This window comes from Corvus hawaiiensis, chromosome 20 (assembly GCF_020740725.1).
Source record: "Corvus hawaiiensis isolate bCorHaw1 chromosome 20, bCorHaw1.pri.cur, whole genome shotgun sequence".
NCBI classification, from domain to species: Eukaryota; Metazoa; Chordata; class Aves; order Passeriformes; family Corvidae; genus Corvus; species Corvus hawaiiensis.
In genome coordinates, this window is record NC_063232.1 from 2,963,559 (window position 1) to 2,987,461 (window position 23,903).

At 43.0% G+C, this 23,903-nt stretch overlaps 1 protein-coding gene and 1 long non-coding RNA gene across 3 annotated transcripts; one reads left to right on the forward strand and one right to left on the reverse strand.

Annotated features, from left to right (window-relative positions):
* Window positions 1-26: 26 nt before the first annotated feature.
* LOC125336224 lies at window positions 27-8,413 on the forward strand. 2 transcript variants are annotated; one of them, XR_007207705.1, is made up of 4 exons: window positions 27-398; window positions 6,473-6,570; window positions 7,226-7,607; window positions 7,961-8,413. It is a non-coding gene; the product is annotated as an uncharacterized LOC125336224 (long non-coding RNA). The 2 variants fall into 2 exon arrangements; XR_007207704.1 differs by lacking the exon at window positions 6,473-6,570.
* Window positions 7,771-23,894, reverse strand: RAD51C (RAD51 paralog C). The gene is made up of 9 exons (XM_048324548.1): window positions 23,717-23,894; window positions 22,791-23,049; window positions 22,380-22,546; window positions 21,255-21,388; window positions 18,715-18,846; window positions 16,547-16,613; window positions 13,818-13,878; window positions 11,531-11,591; window positions 7,771-8,091 (listed from the first exon to the last, which is right to left on the reverse strand). The coding sequence occupies exons 1-9, from the start codon at window positions 23,832-23,834 to the stop codon at window positions 7,984-7,986; spliced, it is 1,107 nt and encodes a 368-aa protein (XP_048180505.1). The 5' UTR covers window positions 23,835-23,894; the 3' UTR covers window positions 7,771-7,983.
* Window positions 23,895-23,903: the final 9 nt, after the last annotated feature.

The window sequence follows — 23,903 nt, forward strand, 5'->3', positions numbered from 1 at the left end:
CGGCGGGGTCCGGCGGCCGCCCGAGGGGGCGGCTCGGGCCGCGGCGCTGGCGGGGGAGCGGGAGCGGCGGCAGCCGCGCCGCTGTGATGAGTCATGCGAAGGCAGCCAGACGCGTAGGTTCATCACAGGAACCCGGAGGAAACCTGAGCGCACATCGCTTGTTACCTAATCCCTGCCTCCTTCGGGGCTTCCCTGGAGCTTCCGCCGCCGCCGTCGGCGCCTCCGCGGCTGCCGGAGGGTGCGCGGGGCCGGGGCGGCAGCGGGGGGCGGCCCGGGCTCACCCCGCCGTGAGGGGACGCCGCTGTCCCGCCAAGCCGGGGCCAGGAGCAGCCGCGGAGAGCGGGTTTGACATCGGAGCGTGTTTGCGTGAGGGGAGCTGGCCATGAGAAAGGAAGAGGGTAGGTTTGGTTTAGGTGTTCGGAAGGACTTCTTCGCTGTGAGGGTGGGGAGGCCCCGGCACAGGTTGTCCGGAGAAGCTGTGGCTGCCCCATCCCTGGAAGTGTCCAAGGCCAGGTTGGATGGAGCTCTGAACACCCAGGTTCAGCGGAAGGTGTCCCTGCCCATGGCAGGAGTTGGATAGATGATCCTTAAGGTCCCTTCCAACCCAAACCATTCCATGATCCTATGATAAACTACGTATTATGCAGTATCTACACATTCCATGTTCTGGTAAAGGAGAACTTGTGAGAAGCTGAAGATGCTACTCCAACCAAAACTTAAAAGATAACCCGTTAGTGGGAGACAAACTGTACTGAATATTCTCTTGCTGTCTAATGAATGTCTTTCATTTGTGAAAGGCATTTTGGCTTGTTTTATTCATTGCTGCTGGAAGCTATTTTCAGAGCTATCAGGTCCATAAATACCAATAATGAACAGGTATAATTGCCACACATTTAGAATAGCTTGTACACATGGGAGGGAACGATATCCTTAATGTCAGATATACCTTGAAAAATGGTCAAATCAGGAGCCTCATATGAAAAAAGATCCTCAAATTTTTATGTATTGTAACAAGGACAGTATCTTGCTGAAACCTGTTGTTCTCTGCATTGTAGTAATTACCTCTGCATGTCAGGTGCTCCTGTAAATCTGTCTTCTATTTGGTGAATTATTTTAGAGCCAAACTAATTTTAGAATATTTCCGGCAACCTGCATTGGCTGATCATATTGCAATCTTGTGAATATGTAAAAGCCCTGACAGTTAAAAATGTGATTGCCACTGTTGGTCTTGGTCTTTCACAGCTGACAGTGACAGAAAATCACATAGCTTCTCCTGCAAGGTTATCTCTAAGCAGTATTTTTCTTTATACAATTTCTTTATTTTCAGTTTAACACTTGTTTATTTAGGGGTGCCAGGTAGGTTTGAAGGGTAAGAAACACTGAAGGGTAAGAAACATTGCAGTTCTTTTTGAGCAGAGAGCTCCCAGTTGCAGCTGACGATGTCATTGCTGGATTTTGGTTTGGTTTTTTTTATGTTTGTGTGTTCTGCATCATCAGTGAGTCACAAGCCCTGGGAGGATGAATAGCAATGCAAGTATCACAAAGCAGTTTTAACTTCATGATTAGTTGTTTTTCACTAGGAATCCAGAGGCAATTGGAGTTTCTAAGAAACTATAATCCAGATAACCTTGGCGTAATATGATCTGAATTATAAAAATTCCTATTGTAACAATGTCTTAGGGAAGTAACAGCTAATTCAACAAGATGCAAGATCAGCTTCATGTTGTATGACAAACAGCAATTAAAACTATCTAAGAAGAGATTCAAAAGCATTTAGGCAGCCTTTCTCTAAAATTTTTGTTAATTCTATGTATTTTTTAGTTGTTTCCAACAGCACAGAAGAGAATCTGGGAGTAATACCTACTCCGTTTCTTATTGAAATGTTAAAGTTACCAGATGTCCTTGATTCATCTTGGCAGTCCCCATGTGCTTTTCATCATTTGTCTCGTGGCAGAAGACACTAATTAAAATGAAATAGAGTAGAACTCCACACTCAGGACACTTTGTCAACTTTTGGCACTACTGTCAAGTCGGGATTGTTTTGCTCTAATATTAAATAGAGAGCTGATGGCTCCCAGCCATGCTGACGTTGGTTTCTGGGAGGGAAAGGTGGAAAACCATTCCCATTAAGCTGGAAAGTGGAGCATATGGTCACTGTGGGTGGTGTGGCTGAGCCAGGCAGGAGGAACCTGCTGGCCCTGCTCTCTGTGGGGCCACCAGGGTGGGCAATTCCCCCAGGAGGAGCCACCCTGCTCCTCAGTGCTGCCCAGAAAAGGAAGCTCTAAGCACAACGTGCTACCCACTGATCCCTCAGAGCCTGTGCTCGGTGCTGTTACGAAATGTTTGGAGTGTTCAGGAACTCTGGGAGCTAAATTTAGAGTGCCTGGCTACACTCTGGATATCACTGGGTAGCAGCTGGGTGGATGGTTCCTATGGGATGAGGGAAGGTGGATGGAATAAACTCACAATTCACAACATGTGAGTCTGATACCATTGCAAATCATATGGAGAATAAGGTTTGAACTTGATGTGAGAAGGAAACATGGGTGTTTGTATCCATTTCAGCTTAATCATGTTGCTTTTTGTTTGAAAAAAGAACATTTTACAGTATTGTTTTGGAAGAAATCTGTTTTAATTTAGCCTTAAAACAATGCCTTCCTCTTTCTCATTTGCTGTTGAGAAATAAGCAGGCCTTGGGGAGGTGGCCTGAATTGTATGGTGGGCAAAAAGAAGTGCTTTTTAATTCTTTGTCACCTTTGGAAGTGATTCCTGTGGGCTGACAAACAGAAGACATGTAGGGTCATGAAGAGTGCTTTGACAATACTCAGCATACCTGTGATATATGATCTGATACCATACAAATGAGTTTAATGGGAAAAATCCAATGGTAAATGCCTCTTCAAAGTAGGGCTTCTTCCTTTAAAAAGTAGGGCTTTTGCAGTAAACCTGAATTAATTTTAGAAGCTATATTCAGTTTTAATAATTCAGTTGCTTAAGACTGAAGCAAGAATTTGTAAGGAATACAGCAAGAAGACTCTTGTTGACAGAGTCAACATCCATCAAGCCCCAGTTAATTTTCTTAGGTTCAGTCTGTTCAACTGCAGCTTTAAAAAGCTGAGTAACTTCTGTCACCACAATTTTACTGACTCCTTTACCATAATAAATACTGTATTGGGGTGTTCCTAAACACCAAAGTTCTTCTCTCTTTTTCTTTCTCTTACTATTTTTCTTCAAAGTTTTTCAGGTCAAGTCAGCTTTTCCAGATTAATAGTCAAAGATTATTCTGAAATATCCCCATCCTTTGCAAAACACGGGATTTCAGGCCTGAATCCCACTTCCAGCTGTCATGGAAATTTCCAGTCCCATCCCAAAGGAAAATTCCATTTTTGGCCTTCCATTCAAACCCCTGTTTAGGAAAGGGTGTGGTTTGAATTAGTGTCCCCCTCAAATCCCATTGATGCAGCTGATTCTAACTTCTTTCCACAGTCTCAAACCCTATGATTTAGCCACAGAAACTTGTGTTCATTTCAAAAAATTAATGAATGAATAACTTTAGAGAGATAGATTTATGTGACATAGCACATTTACTATCAAAAGCATAGTAAGCAGTAAGCTTATCTAGTAAAAGGAAGTGTTACAGTATTGACATGCTGCACTTTATAGGCATTATTTTCTTGCTAAGGACTCAACTTGTTCTTTAGCCCAAAACATTTTAATTTAGTAACATATATGATACAAAAAGAATTACTGAGTGAGTGTAGTTGTAACTGTGTTGCTAAATTTGCAGCAGTTCACACTAAATAAATTAAGAGTATTAGAAGGATATGTGTCAGAAATTTAAGCCCCCAAAATAATGCAAACTGAGTCGAACGGCATATTTGTGGCCTTTGAGAAATACATCCAGATCCAATTAGAACCATTTGTTGGGGTCTGTAGAGTTTCTTTTTTACTGTCCTATCTATGTTATAAAATATTTTAAACATTCCCCATTCTCATTGTTTGAAACTGAAATGTGATTTATTTTTTTTTAATATCCCGATGCTTCTTTGGCTCTGTTTAAATCAATGGCAAGTAATTCTTGTAATAAAGTGAGCAGAATTGGCTATAATTCTTGAAGGATGACTTAGTAAAATACACACTTTTCTATGCATTCCTTTGGCACATCATCTAACATTTTTACTACTTGTGTAATGATGGAACTATTGGTTTTAATGCCATTTATTATTTCAATAGATAGAATTAAAAATGTGTAGAGCTTAGGCTCTCTAATAGATAGTGGATATTGTAGGAATATTTCTTGCTTGTGGGAAGCAAGACAGGAGCTGACAGTTTAACAGTGGGTGCATTTGTGGGTGAAATTCAGTACTGGGAAAGGGGCCAGTTCCCGGTGATTTCATTCTTCAGGATAGAACATTAATGCAGGCATCTTGCTCCAGCCAAGGGAAGCCAACTCCCCTGACCCTAATCATCCCAAATGAGTGCATGGCCAGGAGCCACGAGACACTGAGTGCCCAGGCTGGGGAGCAGGCAGAGGGAAGCCCGGAGCAGGTAGCAGCTGGCACTGGTTCCTGGAGCCGAGGGGCTGGTGCGGAGGAGGGCTGGCCGGGCTGCTCCCAGACAGTGCCAGCGCCACATTCCCCTGCAGCCAGGCTCCCTGGGCGAGCTCTTAGCAGGGCCCTTGTGCTTGAGCTGCTTTGGGAACACAGACTGACCTCCCTGGGTCTCATCCTTTTAAAAAGCTGTTATTTCCCTTCTGTGCTCTGCTGTAATATTTGTGTTAGTGCCATGTCGGCGCTCTGTTTATTCCATTTCCTTCAAGGATAAGAAAGCATCAAACCATACTTCAAACTTTACCACATATATTTCACGTAGAATTAACCAGTACAACACATCTTAATGTGCCTTTCTAAAGAATTATTATCCTGAGCATGGTAAAGACAGTCTCTTTTGGGAAGCTGGAGCACAATGACTTGTCCTTCCAACTTTCCTATCTTCTTTTGTTCAGGAAAAAGGGTGGAGTTCAAAAAGCAGGCAGTAAGGATTTCACCTTTGTTGTTAATCCATGAAATACCTGAGAATAAATCTAATTCTAAATTTAGTCCCCCTGTAAAATAAGTAAAGGAACAGTAACTGAAATTCAACAGGAAAATGGTTGTTATATTTTAAATGTACTTTTCTCAGCTCTGTACTCAACACTCAGGTTAGAGGCCAAATCTCCTTTCCACACAAATAAATCACTTTGTGATTGACTTCAATAGGAGACCGATTTCCTACCTTGAACCTTGGCTACACCTTTGTACCTCCAGTTAAGCTACTTCTTCTCCACATTTTCTTATATTTACTCTACTTAGAGGCTAGCTGGTTCCTCAGTATTTCATAATGGAAAAGGTGCAGAACACATCAAATCAGGAATAAATAAATTGTTATTTTCCCTGTCCAAATGAAAGAGTTTTGAAGCAAGACTCAGGGCTTGAGAATTCTCCTGTGACCGCAGTGTTTGCCTGTTGCCAAGGCCTGTGGTGGGATCTGGATTCTTGTTGTGGTGACAAAATAAGTTCCTCCACCGCAAGTAAATGTCGTCCCCACAAAAAATGGAATCATTTCAAACTCAGCATGACAGTTAAAGCCCTTGGCTTTCAGCAAACTGGGACTTAAGCAGCAAATCAAACAACCCGTTTTCTTTTTGATGCAGTGCCATGAGGTTGGCTACTTAGAATCTTACTTTTTGTGCAATAATAAAATTCTCTTCTGCCCCTTGCTGTTGGGCACTGATGCTGTGACATGCATGAGAATTCCAGGCGCACATGGAAAAAAACCAACTTGCCATGGAAGATTTACTGGTGAGGCAATGGTCAAATTTTTTCTTTCTCTGCAATTCTGAGCCTGGAACAGCTTCCTTGTCTCCAGCAGATGAGAACGAAATCTGGCTCATTTAATCTAATTTTGTCTCCGCCAACAGATCCTTCTCTCAGTTCTGGTCTGCAGAACTGATTTTTATAATAGCTTCAATAGGAAGAAAAGAGAGAAAAATTTAAAAATCTCAGCATAGAGAGCCTCCAATGTTTCCTCTGGACATTTTGTAGCTCCCACTGTTAACCAGTAACTGTGCATCTTTTTTATTTGAATAATGATGCCCATAACACTGGAAGCTCTAACATTTACTCAGCCAAAACCATTTATCTTGTTATAACAGGATCAGCATCTCAGCTGGGGCTTTTGGATGCTACTCTACTACAAACAAAATTAAAACCACAGTCAGCTGAAATTAATAGTATATGGGAGCCACAGTTACTCTGCTCACACATGGAAGAACGTGGGGCGGGTGTTAAATCCCAGCACAATGCATTGAGAGAAATGGATTTTTCCATAATTACCAAACCCCTTAGATAGCAGCTATCACCAGGAACCAGGAGAGCTCCTGAAAATATTGCTCCAACATTCCTAATGGATGGTTTTCCTTGTGGCTACGTAGGCAAGAGCTCGGTGCCAGCTCCCCCCTCCTCCCGCACTGCAATACGTAGGAAGCCTTTATTCCCAAACGGGAGCGTTTGCTTGCTGACATCACATGCGGTAGGATCCTTTTGTTTGCCTGTGTCTTCTGCATTGAAATGTTTGTCTGAGTCACAGATCCCGCTGCCTCCCTTCCCTTATGTCATGCTGCTTCCTTCAGAGCTTCTCCCTGACTCACAGTTTTTAAATTTTGACACAGCCTGGTTTGCTGCATGGCAACTCAATACTTTTCCCTTTAATACTTTATTATGTAATTTTTATTTAAACCCTATAATGATGCAAAAAACACTGCCTTTTTTTTTTTTGCAGCCTTTTTTGAATAGAGAGATTTTATGACTCAGATTCAGCACTGAATTTTGTTTCAAGGCAAAGTCAGTTTAGTGTATACTAAATTAAAAATTTAAGATAGTGACTCCCACAACTTGAATTCTCCATTTAGCTGCTGGCTGAGTTTCCTCAGCTCTAACATTACCGAATGCTCTGCCAAAAGGGGTCATCTCTGTGCATGTGTACAAACACTTCTCATAATTGAAGTAATTACTATTTTGCAGTGCAGCACCTTTCTTCTCCTCTAATAATCTCCTCGATTTGTTTTCTCTTAATAAAAAGAGGACAAAAAGCTGCTGTGCTTTCAGAGTACTTTCATTCTCTGGGTTTAGATTCTGGAGCTGCTGATATTGCTGGTGCCTAAGTCTGGGTTTCCTTTTTATTACAGCCACGAACAAAAGAGATCCTGATTACAGCCTGAAATGAAATGAAGAACATGGAAGTCAGAGCTATGCAGCAGTTTGGTTCAAGCCTGAGTCATGGTAAAATATTCCCACTTACTGAGACAGAAACATAAAATTATTGTGCTGGATTAAATCCTTTGTCCTTCAGATCCAGTCTTTCATCTCTGTTGTTGCCACTACAGGATAAATGAGAAGTTCAAAGCAGAGCTTTGATTGTCCTTGACCAAGGACTTTGCAGCAGGTGAGGGCTAAAGCCCCACTCTGGTGTAGCACTGAAAGCTGCATTTCTCTTCCAGCATCCACTGCTTGTGTCCTGCTCTGAGCCTGTGGTGAGCACAGTGCTGCATCCACCTCCTTAAAATTCAGGTACACACAAAGCCAGATGACTGATCCACATGCCTGTCATTAAATGTGCTGTGCTGAAGGCTCTCATTTCATTGTCTTTTTACCCAGTGTGAAAAGATGGAGTTGTAGCACCCCCCCCCCAAAAAAAAACCCAAACAAAAAAAACCCAACGCCAAAGCTGAAGCCACTTGTTATAGAAAACATAGATTTTTATTATAAAAGTACAATTATGCCATACACAAAGGAATTTTGTGCTGCAGAAACTTGCACGTTGCAGTCTTAATATTAAAATAAAGTCCAGAGCAGGAACTGAAGTTGAAAGTCTCTCAGGCTGCCTTTGGCTGCACATCCACTCTGCCACTGCTCTCCTGCAGGTTTTTAACATTCCACTTTGGAATCACTGCTGCTTCTCCTCCTCTGTCCGTGGCCGTTTCCGAGGGTTCATCTCAGTCCCTTCTGTGCTGTGAGTGACAGCTGGAGGCTGCACATCTCGGAAGCCATGGGACTGGAAGATGGAAGGAAAAGCATGAGCTAAGGCTTGTAGGGATAGAAAGCATGAGTAACCAGTTCCCAGAAGATCAGAATGAGAGATGATGCTGCCATTTATGTTTATAGACCAGGTTAAGCTCAGCACTGCATACTTTACAACACATGTGCCTCATTTTGTTTTTTAAAGATATTTTATTTTCACCAACTAGGCTATCACTTTCATTTTACTGTTTATCACCCCTATGGCTATGAAAAACTGCTTCTCTGTAAATTAACTTATGTTGCCTATTTAAATAAATCAAAAGACAAATCCATCAGCTCCCACAGAAGCAAGGAGATGACTGGATTAATTGCCTCAGTCATTTTCAGAAACAAAACTGTGAATTTCTACAACCTAGGATATTTTTGTTCCATGTACCTACTTAATGAACTGAAAACATCAATGAGACATTGTAAGAGAACAGCAGAGCTGAATCTGCCTCTAGACTGCAAAGACTGTTCCAGCATAGTAATTTATGGGACACAATAGGATGAAAACCTTTGACTGCCAAAAACTAAATGTAGAAGTGAAAACTACATGCTGCTACCCAGGAGAGTGCTTGAAGTGTTCTAGCTGGCCTAGTACCACTCATATTTTCTGTTACTGTAGCTCACAATTTAATTTTTAACCATTTTAAAATATGAAAGACCTCGAAGTCAGTTAGTTAAACATGTCATGGATGCAGATGGAGATGATGAGACGTTGTGTGAAGCCTGCAACTGTCTGAATTCCCATCTCCAGACAAATGCTGTGCAGAGAGCACTGCTGACAGCTCAGTGAAGACTCTCAGTGCAGACTTAGAGAGGAAAAGGCATTAATCAGAACACAAAATTGCTTTGCTGATCCAAAACGCTCAGGTAGAGACAATGTGGGGACAAGAGCATTTCAGGAATGCTGACATTTTGGGTTGGTGCAGTGTGAAAAAAGCAGGCAGAATTACCATCAGACGTGACTCTTCCCAAATGCCAGTGTGTCCCACACCAAGATCAATCCCAAACCCGAGCAAAATGTCTTAAGTCTCCCCTTCCTGTATTTCTATTTCTGAAAGCCTCACCTCACCCAACCCGGGTTTTTTAAAGGAACAACCAACAAGAGGTGCCACAAGGGCAGGATCTGTGCAGCCCCTCTGCTATTTATAAGCAACTCAAGTGTTATTCTAAAGAGCATAATGGGGAATCTTCAAGTTTAATGTTTCGCTGCATCTAATCTCTGCCATTTCCCTGAGGCACATAGGTGGATCTGTAGCCAACTATCCACTTAATCCAGAATGCTGACTCCCAGTGAAAGCATTCCAAGGGTTATAAGGGCCAGAACATAAAGTAGACTGCCCAGGATGGTTATCTTGTACTTGGTTACAGGCAGGCACCTTGAAAACACAAGAATTTTGTGTATATTCGTGAGGTTTGGGAGTGGGTTTTAGATGGTGAGGAGGTGGCTGCTGGAATCAAGGACAAAGCTCAGACTTCTGTCATTTTGAATTGTTCCTTAATGTCCTCTGGATTTACACCCTCTGCAGCAAGACTGGCAAGGGTAGATGGGTTTGTTACCTGAGCAGTGTTCCCATTGCTGGCCTGGCAGACCCTCCACAGCTCAGGGAAACACAATTCCTCCCTGGAATTTAGATCCTGGGTCTCTGTCTTTCACTATGAAATAATCAGGTCACATTCCTGGGAAATTCAGGTGAATCAGCTGAGCTTACTCCCTTGTGCATAAATCAATTTCCATTTCTATACTCTGCATTTAAGAATGAATCCTTATCAGCCTGTGGAAGAAAGGATTTCATGGGAGAGGAGTTCCACAGCCCCCTCAGAGTGGTGACTGATGCCAGAGTGCTGGAAAGGACAGGGATAAAAAAACCCCACAGCTCAGTCATGAATTTACACATTTCATCAGCTCATGGGCACTGAGCAGCCACTTTGCCAATGGTACCAAAGCACCTCATTTGAACATTTTTAAGTCCTAAGGAATTTATTTTTTGGTTTTTAAATATCTTTTTTTTGTATGCTGGTTATACACAAATCTGACTCGGAAACACTGGATGTATTGACATCTTCCAGTTTTACTATGGAATGAGAAATGGTAACAGCAGACTGTTCTCAGACCTGAATTTCATGAAAGAGATGGGGATAATACATTTTTTACTTAAGAAATCATCTGCTGAAGCAGTTCATCAGGATTAAGGGAAAAAACACAGGGATAATCTTAAATTTTAACTAATCTTTGATTAGGATTCACTCTCAACTCTATTTCAAGATTGTGTGCATTCACACAGAAGAGAGCATAGGTGTTTTATGGTGCTCATAAAAGTGAAAGTAAAAGGCAATTAAACTGTCTGAGATAAAATCCATCTGTTTGTCAGCTGGAGAAAAAAGGACTCACATCACATGATCCAAACAACCTTGGGATGCAATCCCACTTCCCCTTCCAATCTTTATCAAAGTATATATTTGCAGTATTTCTTCTGTCCAGGTGAACACATTCAGGAGTGGGGGGAAAAAAAAAAATCTGATTTCTCTTTGAAAGTTTGAGGATCTCATCTGATGGCAGCATTAAAATCTGCAGAAAATGCTATGGCAACGTGTTTCCATGAGGACACGCAGCAAATAGTTACGGAGTTGTACCTATGGATCTGACGTTTGAGGAGATAAGAGTTGAGTGGTGCTGTCTTTTCAAACCTAAATACAGCTTAGACAGCATCTCTTCTCATTAATATGTATCTAAGCACTCCACAATAGGAAATAATCACAGGATTTAACTAGGGATGAATAAGGACTCCAGCCATAAGCTGGAAGCTCCTTACATGATAGTGGCCGAAAACTCTGCGTATATTGGCTGGTGTAGGGTCAGTGTAGGATAAACACAACATGGTTGATACCACACATAAAGCAGAGATGGGGAAATACCTATGGAACAAAGCACTGGTGAGGCCTCTGGAATACTGGGTTGAATTCTGGTCATCCTGATCCTAAAAAGATGAACTCAGCTGGAACAGATGCAAAGAACCACCTGAGAAACAACACCCTACCTGACCAGGGAAAAAACAGTTCAGGTCTCCCAAAATGAAGGCTAAGATCGTTCTTGGTAATTGCACTTAGGCCAAAAGTTAACACCAAGGGCAGATAAAATAAGCAGCACTAGCAGCAGAACAGGTGGGGACAGGCTGCCTGGAAGTTTGATCTGGAAATCAAAAGCATTTTAACTCTGAGAGGAAAAAATGCTGGGTCACTTTTCTAAAGAGAAAAGGTGCAAATTACCCCTAAATCTGGAGATATCCCAGTATTACTGGTTCCCTTCAGAAGGCAGCTGAAAAGCAACACTAAAAAAGCAAAGACCATTCTCAGATTTGTCTGAAAATTCCTTTACAGCTGACAATGTGCTCCCATCTGTGAATCTCCATCCCCAGAGGAATACTCACTGTGATGTGATAGGCTATGGTGGACTCCTTCTGACTCGGTGATTTGTACAATGTGGCCAACCTGGTAAAAGAAACCCCAGGTAATTATGATTAATTAATAGAGTAATAAAAATTCCAAATAGCTCAGTGACCAGACCCAAGTTTTCCTACAGTACCAGTGGAATTCTTATGGATGTATTTTCATATAGGTCATTCAAACTGTGGATTCTCATCCTTACATGACCTGTCAGCTCAAACACAATCTAGACCTACTAAAAAGAGTGAATGATTAATTAGCCTTGTTTCATCACAGAATTTGATGACATTTTTGGAACAATATTCATTATGAATTAAATCCAAATGTCACTTTCTTAAAATGCAAACAAAAAAGGTTTTGAGCACAACTCTTCCCTACTCCATTAATCATTTGTTCACTGACTTCTCAAAGCTGGGAGAGACCCTCAAGAATTCCAGTACTTCTAGGGAGGCTTTTTCCAGAGATTTCACAAGCCTGTCAATATAACCCAGAGGCTGGAGAAGATGTTCTATTTCTATGCTTGCCCTTGCCACTGACACACAGCATAACCTTGAGAAAGTAGTTCCCCTTTCATTTCTCCTCTGACACTTCCCTGATTTGGTGCATTTAGACTCTAAGCAATACACCTTGATTTGTGTTCTACAGTAAATGCTTGCATAATACAGAGAGAAAATTGCAAAGCAGCTCAAAAGCAAAGGGGTTTTCAACCCTTGCCAGTGCTGCTGGTCTGCACCGTGCCCACCTCCCCAAAACTCACACTTACATAAGCCAATCTAGAAAGTGTTCAGCTCTCTGTAGCAAGACACCCTGCCAAAAATCCTGTTAATTATTTTTGGGGTTTTTTTTCCTCCCTGAGGTGCCATTCTATTAGAGAGCACGTAATTACAGCCTGAGGAACGCTGCCACTTCATGTTAGCTACACAGGGAATTCCTCAGAACACTCAAATGCTGGGTTATACTTGACAAAATTGCCCAAATCTGGAGCTGCAGAAGCCAGGCTTTCACAAGAGCTCAGCTGGAGCCTCTGACTCAACAGGATCTTTCCTCCCAGCAAAGAGAACCCTTAGAATTAAGCTCTGATATTTTCAGTAGTAGACAGAAAGGAGGAGACAGGTACCAGAGCTGGCCAAAGCACATTTAAAATTTTTTTTTAAAAAAAGGCAAATGGATCCTCAAGTGATCTTTGTGCCCAATAACCTGACATAAAAACAACAAAACCACAATGGATCATCAGCTATAGGCAGCCTTTGCAAAAATAAGACAGCATTGAGCTATTTCTGCTTTTACAGTTGTATCCAGAATTGCTGTTTCTGCAGGCCCCACTCCATGTTAGCTGCAGATTTACATCAGTAAATAAGCCATGCTTGTCTATCCTTGGCTTGTTTTCTGCAACTTCTATCTGCAGCCTTCCTAGCTGTGTTGCAGAAGAAAAAAAGTTCTTTTCATATATAAAATTAACTTTTGTTCACTGCAATCATTATGTTGATGCAACTTGTCCTAAAAAGACTGTTAACTAATCAGTGATGTTAATTTAATTCCAAATTAAACAGCCTGCTGTAATCATTCTGCATTGCCTTCAAACTTAGAATTTAAAAACAAAACTCCCCAAGAAAGTGTCACCGCATTTTTCTTTCAAATTCAACAAGCAAAACTCTGCACAACAACATTCCTGCAGCATTTTTGCTCACTGCAGAAGATTAGGGAATTGCAGCACAGCTCCTTAATCTCAAGCTGCTGCATGGTGATATTATACACAGGACAAATTTAACTGACCAGGAACGAGAAATGACCTTGCAAAGCAAAGAGGGGAAAGGAGAACCAGGAAACAGAGGAGATCTCATTGCAACAGACAGAATTTCACACTGTTTTTAGAAGGGTTCAACCCACCCCCCACACCTCAGCCCTGTGCTGGCCATCAATGCAGCCCCTTCTGCCTCTCTGCAGGTCACTGGAACCTGGAATTGCACAGCTCTGCAGGATCCTGCTGCATTCCAAAGCAGAAGGGTCCAGTGGCTGCCCCTGAAGCTCAGGGTCAGTGGCCTGTCCTGAGGGTCACTGTCTAGGTGGTTTTAATGCCTTCCTTGGCATCTCTAGCTTTGGACTGACAGGGGATGAAAACACTGAAGCAAAAAAATTCTACCCGAAGAAATTATAGTGGCTACAACCAACCAGAGCAAGGCAAGGAGCCAAATTCAAACCCATGCTTCAGTCTGAAAGATTCTCCAGTGCCACACTTGTCATTACATGGATTTTCCTCACGTTTTCACTCACCTCTGACTGTTGTCCCAGTGAAAGATTAAACGGACGGTGGCAGCGTGTCCCCAGCTTTCTCCTGAGGGACACAAAATGACAGATCATTATCTCTTATACCACCACCACTGTCAGCAAGCTGAAATGAAATTAATCTTCAAAAACCCCCCATGATTAAAACAAAACATGTCCTTCTTGCAGTGATGCATCACATCTTTTTCATACTTGCAAGGATTGCACAACAAATACACCGAGACAAGAAATAACTTCTGTAGTCAGTGTGTTTTATAGAAATCTTGATGCAATACTTCCATATTCGTAGAAAAATGTTATGGATGCCTAATAAAGGACAGGTACTAGACAAATCTTGAAAACAGAGGCAGCTTGAAGAAGAGATGTGTCTAATTACTACTGAAGAAGTCTGGTGAGGAGGTCTAAATCCTACTTCAGAACTGCAATATTCTGTCTCTCAGGCATAATTATGAGCAAACATCACTCCCTTTGGGACAGCAGCTTTGGGAGAAAGTCAATGATTATTAAAGTATTAAGGGCCCCTGAAGCAGTCTTCTGCTTCTGACAGCAAAATGCAAAATAACACAACCAAAAGCAAGGAATAGGGAAGTGTGGTGGAAAGAGAGAAGGAAGTTTGGATTGTTATCCTGATTCAGGGGCACAGTCACTTGTTTCAGCTCCCACCTGACCACAAATCAATGTACAGACAGCTTTATTGGGTGCTTTTTCCTCTGTTTATCTCTGTCAGCAGTCCAAAGATGGATTGCACTTTAAACCAGTCAAGTCTCCCCTGTCTACCTGCTCTTTCCTGTCCATCCCTCCCTGGCCTCCACCACACCCCCAGCCCCTCGTGCCCCCTGTGCTCTGGTATTTATTAGAGCACAGAGAAGGAAAAAAATGATCCCACTGTAATGAAGACCTAGACCCTCTAGGCATCTTGCCAGACCTTGCTCCACTACATCTGAGTTGAGATTAAAGATTTTGGCTCTCAGATATGGCTCTGAGGCAGAGATCAAAACACATTTTACAATGGCTACAAATTCCACACCAGCACGTTTCCAACTGCATTGAATATGAGCGAAAAATGCTACTGTAAAATGAGATATTTCTGAGTTGAACTGCCTGTAGATTAATATTTGACCTCCTTTCTAAATATATTTCGTAGAAATGTTTAGGAACACCCAGCTTAGCTATCACTAGTGGGAAAGAAAGCTGTCCCCTTCATAAAGCTCTTGACTTAATACCTTGCAGCATCTGTGCTTTTTTCTTTTCTTCCCCCCCCCCTTCCCCCCCATAATTAAGATCTTCCCTTCTGCACAGGAGCTGAATAAGAGTTTAGAGATTAATGCTTTCATGAAAAAGCTGTTTTTCAGGCTTACCAGTCAATGGGGGAAAAAACCCCTATTTAGTGGAGGCAATAGGATTGATTGATTTTACTTGGGGATTTGCTGCTGACCCTTCCCTCAACAGTTCCTTTGGCTCCACCAAACCATGGAGGAGGAGGCTCTTTAGGCCTTTATGATGAGACTTTTGAAATACCATCTCTTCAGAGCAGGGCATCAAAACCACTTGGTTAAATATTTTACCAGCTGGTACCAAATTGCATTTTTGGAAGAGTTCACACTACTCAGTTTAACAATGCTGTGGTCACACACACTGGGGAGAGTCACAGTCAGCTCCACGGGAGGTCATGTCAAATTAATTGTTTGTGAAAGAAAATATGCACAAGGCAATGCAGGATATCTGTGAATTATAACCTCCCCTGAATGTCTTCACATTCTTTACTGTCCCCATGACTCAATAAACACAACATCTCCCAAACAATGCTGGCCAGTGAAAAAAAGACAGACTCTATTAGCTTTAATTGAGTTTGTAGCAAGAAAGGCTGCCAAAAATAATCCATCAGAGAGCAAGAGGCAAAACTGACAAAAAGGGTCAGATCCTGCGAGCTGGGTCTGCCTGCACAGCTCCAAATTCCATGTTCTTCACATTCCTGCAGGAGATGGGCTGTGTTTATTCATTTTACTCTACATCTGTGCCAAATGGTTTGGTGCCTGTACAGACTCTGGGAACATCTTTGCCTTTGTACTGTCCCCTTCTCCCTCCTCTCCAGAACAAGGGAATTATTACTTAGCTCACAGAACCTGAAGAATTTGTGCCCTTTAAGTGAATCATAAAATAATGCAAAGCTACAGCCTGAAATAAGATTTAAATGCAGAACCTTTCCTTAATTTGTAGAAATCTCCACTTCAGAACTGTTTTATTTTCCCCTGTGACTGCAGCAGAAAGGTCTGGATGAGGTATCTGCTCATTACAGGGCAAAATTGAGCAGCTAGAAAAAAAACTCTTTAACCTGGCTCAGGGCAGGCTGTGCCTGAGGATCCCACATAGAACTTCCCTCTACATCATAACTGCAGAGAATTCCAGTGATGCAGCAAATATGAAATGCCTTTGCAAATAATTAATGGAACATGTTCAAGGGTAATGGGAAAATAAACAATTTAAACTGTTTGGGAGAGGCAGTGAATGGTTCTCAGGGAATTTAGGAAATTGCAGCTTAGTTTGGGGTATGAAACCATTAAGCTGGGTTCTTTTTTAGTGATTTAACCTCTTCCTCACCACATTCCTGCTACAGGATTACTCCTCCCAGGTACATTTTTTGGATGATTTTTCTTTGTACATAAAGCCAAAGGAAAGGAAATCCTATATCAATTTTCAACTCAAAGCTAAACACTTACCTAAAGCAGGTACCAACGTGGACTGGCTTTGTCCAATCCTTGTTGTCATTTGGTTTGTCAGAACCACCTGAAAGAGGAAGCAGAAGCAAAGAAATAAGAAAATGTCCTGGAAAAGCACCATACTGGTGGGAGGGAAGAGAGGGAATTTTCAAAAAGCTTTTACTGATGAAGCAGTTACTCAGGCAAAACTCTTGGCAACTGTGATGAAGCTCCTGTGTTAATGAGGAGAAACTGTAAAGGTGCCTCATCTTTTCAAAACAAATTAAGAGAACCCTGCAAAATGTATTTTTGGTTTGAATGGGAGATTTCCTTCATTCAAGACTTTAAAGAAACCTCCATTTCATCCTCTCCAAGGGACGCAAACCCCACACAACTTATTTATCCCACAACATTTGTCCTAAATGCTGTTTGGATCTATGTTTAGCTGCAGGTGACTTGCTCCATGAGGAGCCAGCTCTCAGTCCCTGGGGTAAATGAACTTGGTGGTGCTGCTCACAACGCGCATTAGCCTGGTGATTAACTGAATTTCTGTGCCTTGTAGTCTAAAAATGCACAAGTGGGTACAACACAAAGCAGAATGGAAGTGAACAGACAGAGCGGGGGAGTGTTTTCGCAGCCCCAATCACTTGTAGGAGGCTCACAGACAGTCTAGGTTAGATCCCTGGTAGAAGTGGGGGTGGGTGAGACAGAAAAGAGCCAGGAATATTAATTACAAACTTCATTAAAAATGAAAAATTGTACCCATCTTAGACCCTAGAGAGTTCCATTGTTTGACATGCTCAGAGGATTCGTGCTGGAGCAGTTCAGGAAAGTGTGTGAGAGGAAACAATTCTGCTGAGCACACCCTAAAACATTTACACAGCTGGGAGCCCAGCACAGATATTGCACATTTTAGAGAAGTAACTCATCACAAGTGCATGGTAACAGCCCCAAATAGCCTCCTCATCTCCCTGCTGGAGAAGGGCTGGGCATCCTCACTCCGAGTCCAGGTTTAGGATCTGACTTCCTTCCATATTAGAGCATCCAGGCTGCCTGACAAGCAATCCCTGGCATGCAGGCTGGATTTAGCCTGCTCACAGCTCATGGAACTAACTCAGACACCACTAACAAGAGGGCAAATCCAAGCAAAACCATTCCTGAAGCTCTGACTCCTTTAGCAAGAGTTTATTTAGCAAGTTTGCACCAAACTACTGCCTGGTTGAGAATAAATAATTTATATATTTTATCCTTGACCAAAGAAAAACACTGTCCAATGACAGCAGCTGCTGTTCAAGGTCACCAGGTACCAAGCTGTGATGGAAAGCACTCAGGAAACCTGAGGCTTTGCAGACCCTGGAACATCATCTCCCTGGTGCCCAGAGCAGCAGGAAGGAGCTCCACAGCTCATGGCAGGATACTTTGGGAATGCTGGGCTCTTCCCTTCCCACAGCTCCCAGAGGAAGCACAAGGGGAGTTTTATTTTTAGCTGCTTGGAACAAAAGCCAACTGCGCCAGAGGGTTGTGGGTGACAAGGTCACAAGTCACCTGGATACTGTTAGAGGCATAAACACCATTTTGAGGGCTGGGGAAGCTCTAATTCCGGAACAATGCTTCTCTGAGCTGCCAGACTTCCAAAACAACTTCTGGAACAGCTGCAGCTTCCCAGTGCCATCTGCTGGCTGCGGCTCTGCTGCCTCCAGACCATCAGTGACGTAGAAACAATGCCCAGGAAGGAAGCTCTGGGTTTCCATGGATGCCAGAAGAGAAGGCCAATCCAGCAGATAAAGTGGTTCCATAGTTCATTTTTAAACAAAGAGTGGAAAGTTGTGTTGGAACTGCTGAATACTCTGAGGTATTTTTGTAGGTAAAGTCATCAGAGGAGCATCCCTTGTCCAACCAAATCATTGGAGATGATGGCAAACAGCATTAAAAATGCCATTCTACCACTTACTTAAGATCCACAGGATGCTGTTGATGCAAATTTTACTTATTTGGGCAAGTCTAGGAATTTCCCACCTTTTAGGTGTTTTGCCTTTGTGATCCCTCTACATTTAAACTGGCAAGAATGAAGGCAGAGGACATTACTGCAGTTTTATTTTGCTATTTAGAGACAAAAGCAAATCACATCTCCTTGATTATTTGCAAAAAAAAGTAGCATCTTTTGGGATTTAAGCCTGCCTTGGACTTACTGCTGATTTATGGTCGTTGGCTATGATGATGAGCTGCTGTGCCAGCCCGTTCAGCAGCCTCGTGCGGAGGGACAGGTCCTCAAAGTCGTGGCGAAAGGGAAAGGCAATTCCATCAATCACCACCAGCCGGACCTAAATGCAGAAGAAAAGATAAAAAACTGCCATTACCATCCTATAAAAAAATGACAAAAAGCAGCCAGACCTGTTTTTAAGTGCAGTGGAATGTTTCATTTCCGACTTAGGTGAATATGATGGGCAAAGCTGGACTCGAAGCCTTGCAGGGGAGAAGCTGGAGAAAATATTCATTAAACATCAGAACTGTACTTCAGTCAACTCTCCACAAACAGTAATTTATTTCACCTTCTCCCTAAAAAATCAAATCCAAATCAAAATCAGAATACACGCTGTCTGAAGCCACTGCTGAGATAACTCAGCTCTTATCAGTGATCTGTCTTGGAAACACAGAGTTTAACAGATGCTAAAGATATTCCAGGCACACTGCACTGGAGCTGAGGATCTATCTTGCCTCAAGATGTTTGCTTTGCTGAATTATTTCTTTTGTAGCAATCATTAGCTGAAGTCGGAGCGCACTGCAGCTGCTGGCTCATCACCCTCAAGACACTGTATAAACATTAGTCTGGGATTTTGATTTATTCTATCTTCATTTGTTGTGGCTGTTTTGATGACCCAAGTTTGAAATACAGGAGGGAGATGGATGGTCTTACAGTGCCTGCATGTTCAGATGTCACTCAAATCCTTAGTGTCTACAAGTTCTTGCATTACTGCACAAGATAACAAATTGGAAACAACACAAGAATCCTGATTTTCTGCATTATTGATTTAACTCATTACTGGGAAGTCTCTTTATGACTGGAACATACAAGCCTGCACAAACATCACAATGAGATCGTCCTGGGCCTCCAGCTGACAAAAACAGACCCTTAATTTGCAAAAGAAGATTAAATAGTTGGGATTAAAAGAAGATATTCATCTGTATTCTCATTTCCCCTCCTTCCTGCAAATTCTTTCCCATGAGTCTGTACATCTTCCTCATGTATCATTTCTTTAAGAACAACCAGTTTAACAGCATCAACATGACACATGCTAGACAGGAATGTATACATGGTTATATAACTTGGCTATCACAAATTTGCCCAGGTAGGATGCAATTTAGTTAAATTTCTCCCAGTTGCACTTGTTTTAAGATAGGCGACAGGAAAACTTAAAGTATTTAAAGTATAAAGAGAGCTTGGTAACACCTGCCTTGTCCATGCCAGCTTGGCTCTAGCAGACCTTAAAGAATTGGGTTTTTTATGACAAGAATACTTTCTAACAGTCTTTCTCATATTATTAACAAGATCTCAAACTAATTCTTATTTCCAAACGGCACATTTGGATCTCTAACTCTACATCTTTTTTATCCTTAAACCTCTACAACTTTGTCTCTCTCATAAAAACCCCTAAAATCTGGAGGCTTCCTGTGATCCCAGACCTGGCTCCAGAGGGATCAGACTAATTTTAATGAGAGCTGGACTGCAATGAGCAATCTGTCAAGTCACTCTTAGCCTGTCCAAAGAATCAGAGGAAGGTCTTGTGGTTCTCCTGCAACCAACTCCAGGCTTCAGGCCAAGCCCTTATAATCAGCACAGATGGTTCCAGGGAACTGCAGCCCAGTGGAACTGTGCTAATGAAGCCATGTACTTTCCACAAGAGCAAACACAACAGGGCACCGTTAGTACCTGGCAGGGAAAGGGAAATACCAGACTACACCAGGCAAAAGTGAGGCTCCCATCTGTGTTTTCAAGAACACAGCAGCTCCCATAAATGAAAAATTTTGGAGTATACGCAAAAGACAATCTAATCCAACATTGATTTGTGCTCTGATAGAAGGAGGCACAGTCATGTTCCTCAGATCCTGACAGGGAGTGATCCGCAGTGCAGAGCCTAGAAATCTGGAGGGGAGGTGGTGAAAATCTGCCTTACAATAGCATTTCTCTAAGACATTAGGTACTAGGAAACTTTCTGGCTGCAGTCCACCCAAGAGTCAAGCTGCAGGCTCTGGTTGCTTGTAGCAACAGAAGATGCACTGAAAAGAAGAAGAGTCACTTTCCAGATGGTGCAGGATGTCTCTGGTCCTCAGTGATCTTCTAGGGCAAAAAAAGTGGCACTAAGCCTTTCTGATGCCACCCTCATGGTCACTACACACCCCCCTGGCTCAGAGGCTCTTGTGTGGAGCAGTTCTGTGGTGATTCACAGCTCAGTGCTCACAGAAATGGAACATGTGGCAGCACAGACCCAGCGTCCTCAACTCAGAGTGGAAATTCAGGAGGACGGCAAAAGCAAATTACTCTCAAGAGTAATTGGGATGGGAATGAAAAGGCAAACAAGCAGAAGGCTTTACATTTGTACTCTGCTATCAGCCAATATTTTACTGCCAAGCTGACGAGGTACCAAGGTGTTTACTCATGTTACTACAGCAGACAAAAATCTTCATCGTGAAGATGAGTGACACCTCCTGACAAGCCTGCAATAACCCCTACCTTGGAATGCTCTGACAGGAATTCTGGCAGGAGGTAGACCTGGGCCAGCAGCTCTACGTAGTCACGACAACGGAAGTAATAGATGTGAGAGAGGATATTTTCCAGAGAGAAAGTCTCCAAAGCTTTCCGATGATCTGAGAACAAAACAAACAGATGAGTAAATGAGTCAGAAGTCTGTACGAGCATATTGTTACTTTCATCATCCCACCAAACCCTGCCCTCCACACATAGCAACAGCAAAGCCCCCAGAAACAGAACAGGCAAGGTAAGGAGTGTGGAAACATATTTTCCATCTGGCTTGAAAGTCAGGAAGGTGGTGAGCACATGCTATCCCAGCATTTGCACACAGACACACTGGAGCCTCCAAAGGAGGCCTCCAACAATGAAAAATTTATTTCTGAAGCAAGAACTTCTCCAGTAAATCATTTTCAAGCCAGAACACCACCAGACGACATCAGGGACTATTAATCATCCCTTGTTTAATATACAGGCAGTAGCTCGTTTAATACAGTGTCTTTTTACCTCAGTTCAAACAGAAGTTTGGTGCATAAATTCTCCATGAGTAACATAAAAGTTGTGTCCTTATCCCCAAGTGACTGATGACTTAGAGAAGAAAACTCTTACTAAATGCAGCCTGGCTGTATTGACTTTATGGAGAAGCTGAATTCCAGCTATGGTTTTACTGTATGGGCCTTCAGCAGCAACACTGCCTCATAAAATTCTGCTGTTCCTTTTTTCTTTCCCCACCTGTTCCTGTGTTTTGAAACAAAACACTCAGTTTTGCTCAGGAGAGTTGGGTTTGAGTGTTGGTGCAAACATGATCATTAAGGTATTAAAAAAATGGAAGAAGGGAGGAAGGGAGGAAGAGCAAACACCAAAACCTCACACAGCACCTAAAACCCCCAAGATCAAAATGATCACAAAATCTCCATGTAGAAAAATAATTATTTTTGAAGTAGACCAGCTCAGTCTTCTCCAGACACAGATGTAGTTCAGGGTTTGACACACACAGGTGGAAATAAAAAGCTGTCAGCAAACACTCCAAAAGTAACACTGCAGCCTACGAGACACTTGTTTCACTCCATCCTTGCCTGCTAGGCAGAAAGAAATGACTTAGCAACGTACCTTCTTCTTGCTGAGCCTCAGCAATAAGGTGGCAGTGCTGCACACAGGCAGCTGCAATGTCCACCACTCTGTCCACCATAAAGCTCCCCTCAGTGTCAATGAACACGGCTTCTCCAGCAACACCCCCGAAGCACTCTGGGATCTGGACATCGACTGCCAGCTGCATACTGCCATGGGAAACAGGAAAAAAAGGAATATTTATACCCCAGAGCTGTCCCAACTCACTCCTGGAGTGATATTCCTGCTGAGGAATACACGGAACAGGGAGCAGTACAGCCATTATTATATTTACAATGCTGGAGAAGAATCAGGGATTGCAGCCACGACAACAAGAAAAATGAACTCATTTCATAGCTGAGTTAAACAAAAAGTGATTGTTGCTTGCACAGAAATCATGGAAAAATAAAATACCACAACTGTGTTTTGCCAACACCGGGTGCTCCGCAGATCTCTGTGATTTTTGTCAGCTGCACACCACCTCCCAGGATGTTGTCCAGTGCTGAACAGAAGGTGATGATGAAGCCCTGAGTTTGCTCTTCTTCCAGAAGCTCCAGGGCTGTGCACCTCCTGGTGGCACCTGATTCCCCAGCCGTCCTTGCTGCATCCCTGTGACATTCCTGCCTCACCACCTGCAGCGCTTCCAGTGCCTCTTCCCTCGAGATTCCAATTTCTAGAGAAGCCAAAACCACAAACCACCTTTATTTTATAAGCAGTGACTGATTCTGCTGCATGACACAAAATGATTCTTATTCACCCTCTCAGGACAACATGCACACAGCCCTGGCACTAACGGTGTGATTTTTAAACTTTTACTATCATAGATAATAAAGCTACCCATAATCAAAATCCCAGACTGGTTTGGGTTGGAAGGGACCTGAAAGACAACCCAGTTCCATCCTAGGACACCTTCCACTACCCCAGATTGCTCAGAGCTTCATCTAACCTGGCCTTGGACACTTCCAGGGATGGGGCAGCCACAGCTTCTCTGGGCACCCTGTGCCAGGGCCTCACCATCCTCACAGGGAGGAATCATGACACATTCCTTGAAAACGGCAATTTTCTGACATCAAAGAAGCTTATTTTGTTTAAATCACGTAGTAAAAACAAGAGGGAAGCTGGGGAAAGAAGAGGAAATGAGCCTAACAGAACCCTTTCGTTTTCCTGCATCACTCAGTGTCAGCTGACCTTTTACCAGAATCGTCTTTTTTGTTATTATTATTATTCACTGTGCCCCTTTCCCAGAGGCCTCATTGGGGCGTCCCAGGGACCGGGATGGGGAAGGGGGAAGGGCCCGGAATATCCAGGGGAGGCCCCGCGGGGCCGAAGGCCGCCGGTACCTTTGCTCAGGCCGCAGGGGCCGGTGTCCAGCAGCTCCTGCGCCGTCTGGAAGCCGGCGGCGGCGAGGCGTGAGCGCAGGGCGGGAGCCAGCGGCAACGTGCCCACCTCCCGCTGCATGGCGGCACCAGGAGGCACCGAGAGGCACCGGGAGGCACCGGGAGGCCCCGGCCCCGCCCCGGCCCCGGT